The sequence below is a fragment of the Apium graveolens genome, unplaced genomic scaffold (genome assembly GCF_009905375.1).
Source record: "Apium graveolens cultivar Ventura unplaced genomic scaffold, ASM990537v1 ctg3108, whole genome shotgun sequence".
NCBI classification, from domain to species: domain Eukaryota; kingdom Viridiplantae; phylum Streptophyta; class Magnoliopsida; order Apiales; family Apiaceae; genus Apium; species Apium graveolens.
Window position 1 is genome coordinate 78,934 of NW_027417941.1, and position 9,880 is coordinate 88,813.

General features: G+C 32.9%; 1 protein-coding gene across 7 annotated transcripts; it reads right to left on the minus strand.

Annotated features, from left to right (window-relative positions):
* Positions 1–1,175: 1,175 nt before the first annotated feature.
* LOC141700937 (putative F-box protein At1g33530) lies at positions 1,176–8,474 on the minus strand. 7 transcript variants are annotated; one of them, XR_012566606.1, is made up of 3 exons: positions 6,992–8,458; positions 1,403–1,553; positions 1,176–1,317 (listed from the first exon to the last, which is right to left on the minus strand). XR_012566606.1 is itself a non-coding variant. In XM_074504593.1 (3 exons), the coding sequence occupies exons 1-3, from the start codon at positions 8,256–8,258 to the stop codon at positions 7,083–7,085; spliced, it is 951 nt and encodes a 316-aa protein (XP_074360694.1). In that variant the 5' UTR covers positions 8,259–8,459; the 3' UTR covers positions 6,808–7,082. The 7 variants fall into 7 exon arrangements, 4 of the variants coding, with proteins under 4 accessions (XP_074360694.1, XP_074360691.1, XP_074360692.1 ...); XR_012566607.1 differs by lacking the exons at positions 1,176–1,317; positions 1,403–1,553 and having other exon boundaries at positions 6,808–7,621; positions 7,755–7,800; positions 7,927–8,472; XM_074504593.1 differs by lacking the exons at positions 1,176–1,317; positions 1,403–1,553 and having other exon boundaries at positions 6,808–7,800; positions 7,927–8,041; positions 8,141–8,459.
* Positions 8,475–9,880: the final 1,406 nt, after the last annotated feature.

Below are 9,880 nucleotides of genomic sequence, written 5' to 3' on the forward strand. Positions count from 1 at the left end.
TAGCCTGTTTAAAAGTTTCAAAACATGTATGATTCCTTTGGTATGTCTTTACTTGATAAGAAGATGATCTTGGCATTGGAGATGCATATATATACCACTTGCATCCATTTCCTCCACATACAAAATTCACCCTCCTGCCAAAATTTCTAAGTTGCTTCACAGGCCTCCTCTGTAAAATAGAATGAGTTCTCACTGCATTTCTAAAAGGGTAAATTAGTTCACCATCCTCATCATCAGCGCTATTAGCAACCCACCTTTCAACATCACTATCATCACAATCACTTAAGTCAGACATCACTTGATCATTACCATCTCCCTGATTTATCCAATCTGTCCAACCAGCAGCACCATTCCAAAATTTCTCCCCACCAACATCACTTACTTCTCCTTGGCTAACCTTCTTTTCTCTTTTAGAGCACAAACTTCCTAATCAGTGCTATCTACATTTGAACTATCGTCATGAAAGCTCCCTATTTCACTATATTTCACTATGTTCATTCTCTTCATTAACATCATTTTCTCCCTCATCATCAGCCTCTACAACCACTAGATCTTCACATTGATCCACATTGATTCTATCAAACTCTAATATTTTTCTAAGTTCTTCCTTTTCAAATTCTGCACTTTTAGGATCCAATAAATCGATATTGAACCAATTTGAATAGGGAACATAGTCAACACTCTCTTGGCTCTCTGTGGGCTACTATCACAATACACATACATAATCCTACTACTATCAATATGGCCACACATTGCAACTACATCAGAATCAGACACAAGAGAAAATAAATCTATATCCATTTCAGAACAGGGCCTTTTGTAGAACATTTGACCTAGACTAAGTTCTCCAAACTCATTAAGCATGCTACAAATTTCTATTATGCTCACCTGATCTACATCACAGTTATCGACATATCTTACTTGTCCATCCACATAAGTTTTAGGATTTGTTTCAAAGTGCCCATTAATATGTAGCTTAATGGTAAAATTATCATGAACACCTGCATATTCATACTCATTTAACGTTACTTGCATGTAAACAAACATATCTTTTGCACACTAACAGAACCAAACACATAAATAGCACATCACTATAATTCTAGGTCAACAAAATATGAAATTAATTGAAAAAAAATACAGTAAAATACAAACATATACCAAGAACATACACATTTAACATCTAAACACAACAAAAAAAATTCATAATTGAACACTAGGTATGCATGAATAAAGAAGATAAACTCACGACTATAATCTGGACATTCATTGGGTAAATATTGAAGATGATCCGCAAAATCTCTCAACAACCAAGACAACCTTTTAAAATAAGAGTAAAATCAGTTATGGATATGAAGTTTAAGACATTGCAATGAGTAGTATGGGAGTGAGAAAAGAGATGCACCTAGGTTAAGACACTAACTGAATTTAACTGAATTGGCGGGAGGTTTGGGATGTTAAAGACGCCTGATTTGCAACCATTGAAAAGACAAACCATGCCGTTAGCTCTGTCAACACAACCTAGCGGTTGTACACAACTTGCATTGTTTCTCCAACTGCAGGTACACACATTGCATTGTTTAAATTGGAAGTAGACACAATGCAGAAGCTTGAAATTACAGGTATACACTTTGCATTTTACTCTTTAATTTATTTAGTAATTGTGTTAAAACTGAATTTGAAAGAAAATTTTGGTTATACAGGTTTCAGAAAAGAAACATAAGCATTATGTCAAATATATATATATATATAAACAAATAAAATTAACAATGTATGTCGTCTTTTCTATAGATACGTCATTTGTCTATAAAATGCCTAATACTTCCTCCGACTATATGAGGAATAAAAAACAAAAAAGAATCGTAAATCTATTCATACAACAAAAGTCTTCATACAACAAAAGTCTTCATACAAGTTAACATCTTCCAAAATTAGATCTAAAACAAGGCTTGCTTAACTCATCCAGAAAACAGAAACCTCTCATGCAGTCATGCTAAACCAAGGAAGAAGAACTCAGCTTCTTCCTTGAGAGTTACTAGAAAAACTAGATCTATTTGATACAATTTAAAAGCAAAGAACCGGTGTTTACTTTATAGATTAGTAAACACAAGTTTACACGGCATGCAAGAAGATGTACTAAACCCTACTTTAAGTTATCTCTAAAGCTTTCCATTTCTGGCTAAGTGAATCTTTGCATATCCTGTAGATATGTGGCTTTTCCTTGTCAATTAATCTTGGCCTTTGATCTTGTAGTCTTCAAGCTGCTTTTGTAGACTTTTTAATCTAAGTGATTAGATCGTTTGTTGATTGATAATCTTGAATATTTAACTTGTCTACATTCTGTACTTGAGGTTCATATCGAGATCTCCAGTTTGGTGTTATAGAGAACTGACATCTCGATAAGTATAATGGCTTATCGATATCTCTTAGTTCTCTATAAGTGTCTTTGACTTATCCAGGTCTCTTAGTTCTCTATTAGTGAACTTGGCTTGTCGATGTCTCCAAATTTTTGCATGCGAAAATGACTTTTCGATATCTCTGAGATCTCCATAAGCATTTTGACTTATCGATATCTCTGAGATCTCTGATGAGAAAATTAACTTGTCGATATCTCTAAATTTTCGTATCTTCATTTTCACTTGTCGATATCTCTAAGTTTTCTGATGCAGAAATGACTTGTCGATATCTCAGAGATCTCTATATACATTTTGACTTGAAAATATCTCTGAGATCTCTAATGATAATTTGACTTGTCGATATCTCAAATCTTCATGTCTTCATTTGGCTTGTCAATATCTCTGAGACTTCTCTATAAGCTGTTTTGGACTTCTCCATAAGTCATTCTAGAGTTCTCGAATGACTTCTCTATATGACTTGTTCTGTGACTTGTAGATATATTGACTTAGAACATTTTTCCTAAAACAGAATTATTCAACTCCAAGCTTCTTAACAATTTCTCCGAGGCATGATCTTCTTGATCTTTTTCCAGAGTTTATTCTTAGGCTTGGGACTGTTTACAGAAAAATACTCCAGTCTAATCTTTGACATTTTTACAGACTCAAGTAATACAGTACAAAATACAATTTTAGATTATCATACAACTAATTCTTAGGGGTGTCAATTTGACTTAGTCTTGATATGATACAAGCATGTCTTGCACAACAATCTCCCCCAAGTTGTGAGAAGATTGTTTATCACAAATTCATGCCTGGTAACAAGACTAACCCCAAGTTACAATGAACTAATTATTATTACATAAAAAATTTGATAGAATTACAACTTTTATACATTGAGTGATTATATGAGTTTGATAAGTACATTCATTACATGAAGTCCTCATAGCCTGGCTCTTTTCTAATAAGGTCTTTAAGATTTACTAGAACTTGTAGTTCTTCTATGATTTCAGTCCCTCTTAGAGCTTCCATAAGCTTGAGCCACTCATCTAATGAATAACCATTTAGGTAACCAGCTCTAAATCTTGAGAATCTTCCAACCTTTATATTCAGAAATGTTTATCCTTAGAAAGTCTGCTCAACCCCTTTTCCTTGAGCTCATTTAATCTTTGTTCAAGTCTTGCAAGTTCTTATGCATACTTTCTATCTTTTTCTTCCTTTTCAGTCTTTACTTTTGCATTTCTTTCATCACTTTCTCTCACCCATACACATAATACAGCCTTCCAAGCCCTTATAATAGTGTCCTTATACTTCATCAAGCTAATCACTCTTTTGAAAATCTGATTTATCTAGCCCCTGAGTCGTGATAAATTACTCTGGCTCATAATGCAAATAGTTAGGTCACTAAAACATCAAGAGGCGAATCTCTTCAAGGTGAACACACTACTGTATCTCTTCTTCAGCTCAATATAGACAAAAGTATGCCCCAAAGTATACTTTACTCCAAGGACTCTTAATTTTGACAGCGACGGACAAATAGTTGCAAGTACATGAAACTCAAGGCAATTTTGATGAGTTGTGGATTTAGTGATAGTGGAAATTAAAGAAGAGCTAAGAAACCCTCACCCTGTGTATGGTAAGGACCTGTGCTTAAGAAAAATATAACGAGTATTAAAAGTCAAGCTCCTAAGCATTGAATATTTTCCGGCAGCTGAATGATGGTACAACACTGTTAGTCATAATGATAATAGTCAAACATATGTTCAAGCTAGATTAAAGCGAAAATAAAGAACAAATATAATTAACATCAAGTATGATGATATAGTTTTAGATTAGTTTTGTACTCCAGCTTCAAGGTCCTGAAGCTCCTCTATCAGAATTTCCAGAATAAAAAATCAAGATAACCACACCAAAGAATCAATACAAAGGCTTAACTATAGAAGCCATTGCTGATCTGCAATTCACAGACTTCAGGTTACTTTGTGGTGATCCAATAGTGAAGACCTTGTTCCAAACCCCAAATTTCTCATGCAAAATATATACTTCCATTGACGTTTTTGGAGACTCTGATCTATACAACATGATAGCAAGACAATCCTTGAAACTGGCAAAATTATAATTCTGTATGATTAGCACAACGGCACAAAAAGTTGATTCACTAGTTATCCCAAATTCAACTAAGCAAGCCGAGGAGAACTTCCTCGGAGGAATTAAAAAATTAGACAGAGAATCATTAGTCTGTTCAAACCTGTTTAGTAGAAAAAAATCTGTTCAAACTTAATACTTCGAAGCCCTTAACCTTCTTTTCAAGTTTAAAGCATAAAAAATCTTTTAAAATCAGGTGCATAATCAGCAGAATTCCCTACACAAATTAACACATTCCAACATCAGCTCTTTACACAAGTTAACATCTTCCAAATTTAGCTCTTTCCGCTTTGAATACTCCTAAGCTTCAAAACAAGGGTTGCTTAACTCGTCCAGTAAAGAGGAAACTCTCATGCTGAACCAAAACCTCTCAAGGTGCAAAGAGAAATAGAAGGATTCGGAGATCTGAGTGTATGACAAATTAACACGTCCCTCTGCTGAGCAAACAGCTCAAGATTAATACATCTAGGCCTCAGGGGTAGTTTATACAGGACCTTACAATGTTCTTGTTCGGAGGAATGTCCATATGACTCACATGGCATTGCCTTGATATTGATTCAAGCATCATTGATGAAGCTACTTAGGAAGTTAAAGAGAATGAACTCCAACTTAATTTCTGGACTTCCAGTCAGACCTTTGAAGGGATTGCTCAATCTTCATGGGAACTGAATTTTAGAAACAGAAGTACAAGTGTACATCTGTAATTATCTATTCCTTGAGTCACGATAAGGAACTCTGCTTCATATATAAATACAGCCTTTTCAGTTAGATGAAAGAAATGTGCTGCTTTAGGGATTCTTGTGTCAAATTAAGAAAAAAACCTTCATCTTAGAAATTTCCGACTTAAACATATAATTGTGGTACTGTTTGAGATGGATGGATGATACACAATTCAAATAGTTATGAAGGTGAACAAACTACTGTACCTCCCCTTGAGCTTAATATAGACAAAGGACTTCTCCAGGAAAACGGTTAACAAGTACATGAAACTAAATGCAATTTTGATGAGTTGTGGATTTCGTGATAGCTTGTGATGTGATATTATAAATTAAAGACGGGCTAAGAAACCCTATGCCTGATGAGGACTTGTGCTTAAGATATAAATAACAAGTATTTGCAGTCAAGCTTCTAAGCATTAAATAGTTTCTAGCAGCTAAATGATGGTGCAACATTGCCTATCATACGTATCTACAAACCACTACATAAAAATGAAATCGGTCAGTTCCAAGCTTTAGGTATGTGCAATTGGGACTAATCTCAGGAATTAAGAAGAGAAATTAGCACATAATGACTTTTGATTTGATTTCAACTAGGCAAAATAGAGAAGAAACAATTAATAATACTGAGTAAGCATATAAAGCTAAACTGTAAATACGTTGCAGGTTGTAGCTTAATTTGGTTCCTTTGCTGTGTTAGAGAGGATAAGTTAAGGATACATCTCATCCTTCATGTATTCTTTGTCCAAAAGATACAATGGAATTTTAAAATTCAAGTGCAACAAACAACTCAAGTTTAATACATCCCCGGATCCAGGTCTCAGAGATAATTATTAGAGGACCTTCCAATGTCCTTGTTCTGAGAAATGTCTATATGAATTACACGGCAGTTCCTCGGTATCCGATTAATAAATCGTTGATAACGCTACTTTGAAAGATAAAGAGCATGCACTCCTTCAACTCAATTTCAGGACTTCCAGTTGGACTAATGAAGGGATTGCTCAATTTTTTTGGGAACTATAAGCGCGAATTTTACATAACTTGCATCTTCATTCAGAGATCTAGCTATAGGGAAGATGGGACTACTAAGAATTACATGTGATCATTCACTGGTAGCACACAACACCAAAAGATTTGTCGATTTTTTTATCAAATATGCAGTGTGTCGACATCGGTATATAATATTTGATAAGTACTTTATAAGAATTACACATAGTGAAATGTAGGACTTTTTATATCAAATTTTAAAAATATTACCTGGTCCTAACAAGCTTAACTTGCCATTATTGATAAGCATCTCTTGCAAGGTTTATTAATAGTTTCAAAATAATCATATCAACCATAGAATTTGTAAAGCTTTCATATACTTTAAAAACTTTACTCGAGAAAAGTATGAGTTCAAATAAATAATTACTGAATCGTGCAAAATACAAAGATCATAAAAATAAGAAGTGTGGTTGATGTTACACTTGATTACGGTTATAAAGCTACGTCATAACAATTTTAATCACATGTAGTCAAGCCAAGCAATAATAGTCATAATAAAAGAACATATATAATTAACACCATGTATGATAATATAATTTCATTAAAGTTCATTACTAAAGTCCTGTTTTAAAGGTCTTTTACAGAATTGATATACGCAAAATCAAGATAATCATTCCCAAGAATCAAGGCAAAAGCTTAACCATAGAATCCCTGCTCATAATAATTCATGAACTACACAAATAAAGAGCATACCTCTTAATTAGGTAAAAGTTTCACAAATAGTCCATTCTTCATTCTTCAAGATGGTCTTGCATTGCACCCGCTTCATTAATTAACCTTGATGTTAAACCACGACTTCTTCAATGGTTCTACTTTGCACCCGCTTCATTCCTTCAAGGAAAACGAAACTAGCTGTATAACTGAAACACTCTAATACCTTACACTGATTACTACTACCCAGAAAACCCTTAACTTCATCACTTTGGAGATCATAGCAGAAAACTTTGTCTATAACTTGTATTACAATTTCATCACCAAACTTAAAACCTTGTAACAATGACCCAATATTCAGGTTACTTTGTGGTGATCCAATAGTGAAGACCTTGTTCCAAACCCCAGATTTCTCATGCAAAATATATATCTCAACTGCTGTTTTGGGAGACTCTGATTTATACACCATGATAGCAAGACAATCCATGAAATTGGCAAAATTATAATTCTGTCCGCGAACTAGGGCATAGTCAATTTCCGGTAACGACCTAAACTTTTGAGTTTGAACCTCAAACTTTACAATAGCGGTGTATTTACGCCTCATTTTAGGCAAAAATCTAGAATAGCACCAGTATGGGCATTCGTTCACGATGGTAGTGGGTGTCACCTCCTCTACTCCAAATGCAGATTCAAATACACGTGAAGGAAACACAAATTTTGGAACAACTAGTTTAGTCCAGGAATTCGAATTAGAAGAGTAAACAACACCTTGCCTAAAACTTGAAAATATATAGCAAACAATCACCTGATAATCGTTTTCCACGCTATCCCAACAAAATCCAATTAGGTATCTATAATCGCACATATGGAGATTATCAACATTCGGGACATACTCCCGTGGAATAGTGAATGCTCTATATCTACCAATTATTGGATTCCATAAAAAAAATTCATTGTGATGGACTAGACAAACTAACCCATTAATGGAACCAACCAATCTTGAGTTGCAGAGAGCATGGACTTTGGGCCTAGGAGGGTGAATCATAGTTTCTTTATAACGAGAGAGAAGACTGAAACCGAAAGATTTGCGAGCTACAAGACAATCTCGGTAAACAGAATTTTTATTGAGAGTGCTTCTAAAATGAGCTTGTACAAAATCAGGTGTGAAAAAGAGAGATTCCCATGACTTACAAATACATCGCACCCTGAGTAAATCTTCCACCGGCAATCTCACAAGTATCTCCTCATTCATTATCTCTTCCGGAAGCTCCGTTGTTCTTCTAACATTTGTGCAGCTTCCCAGATTCATCAATTTGGCTTTCTTTTTCAATGGTTCTGTTGTATCATAGCCGCCGATTAAAAAGGATTCCGTGATTTCAGAATAAATAATAATCAATTGAGATCGATCTCTTTGCAAAAGTTATATATATATAGGACACAAACCTAGTTGTTATCTGAAGATGAAAAGGATGTTTGGTTCTACGTTGGATTGGATTGTCTGAAATCATATCATTTCCAATTCGATTCAAGTTAGTATTCAACAAATTTAGTAATTAATCAAAAAACAAATAGGAAAATATATACACTGTTAATTTTGAAAGTATAGTTATTTCCTAAAATATCAAATAAGTTAAAAAAAAATTATTTAAATAAATGTAAATAAATAATCTATAAATATAATCATATTATTTCATAAATTTAGATTAGATTAATATTTAAAAATATTTTTTTAAATTAAAGTTAATAAAAATATAAAAAATCAAAATAAATTAAGAAAAAGTACGTCGTTAATAACATTCAACTTATCTACTTATAAGTTAAAAATCCGAATTATAAGTTCACTGCACAAACACTCGTCGATAAATATTTACGGGTTTAAATGACTTATAAAATGTGGTCAAAAATGCCCTAAATCATCCACAATTCTCACGAGTATCTTCTCTTTAATTATATCTTCTCTTAAAGGATTCCATGATTCAGAATAATTTCAGATCAGATCTCCTTCATATATATATAACAAATCCTAACTCAAACCAGTTGCTTGGTATGTCAGGTAACCAAAATGAATAACTTTACATACAATTATTTTTAATTTACATTTATTGGTATTATTTAACAAATAGGATATATTAAATTAAAGAGATATGAAAAACATATTAAAAAATATATTTTTTAAATGTAACGTCCTTCTGGTTTTGTTAATTTTTTCATAAATATGTAAGCATGATACCTCAACAATATTTTATATTATTTTTTTTTCATAAATATGTAAGCATATACTCTAAACAAGATTCTTATATTTTGTTTATTTTTTATCATTTATATTATTGATTATCGATAAATTATTTTATTATAATTTTTTACAAAGGTGGATGTTGTCTTTATTTAATCGCAATTGCATACGTGTGAACACTGCAATCATAATTCCCACGTGCATGTATATTTATTTATTTATAACTTTTAATATTTTGGTTATTCGAGCAATTTTAGAGGGGTGTATTCAATCAAAATTTTTAAAGGATTTTTTTGAATTTTTAAATGTTAGATATATTTGATAATGTCATGGCTAATATATTTTATGTTTAGATTTCAGATCTTATTTGAACAGAACAAATCAGTACTTAACTGATCAGTACTTATACTGGAAGTCAGAACTTAAGGTACTGGAAGTCAGAACTTAAGGGATATCAGTACTTATGTTATCAGGAGATATATATCAGAACTTAAGTGCTGAAGGACGATCAGATAAGGACAGTAGCTGATTAAAGTTAAGAAGATCAAGATAAACATAAGAAGAGATATGCATGAAGAAGGAATTCCGTGAAGAATGGAATACTTGGAATAGAAGATATCTGATTGATATATTTTAGGAAGCAGAATTATATTCCATATCAATTAGCGAATATCTTGTAACTGTGTAGTATATAAACA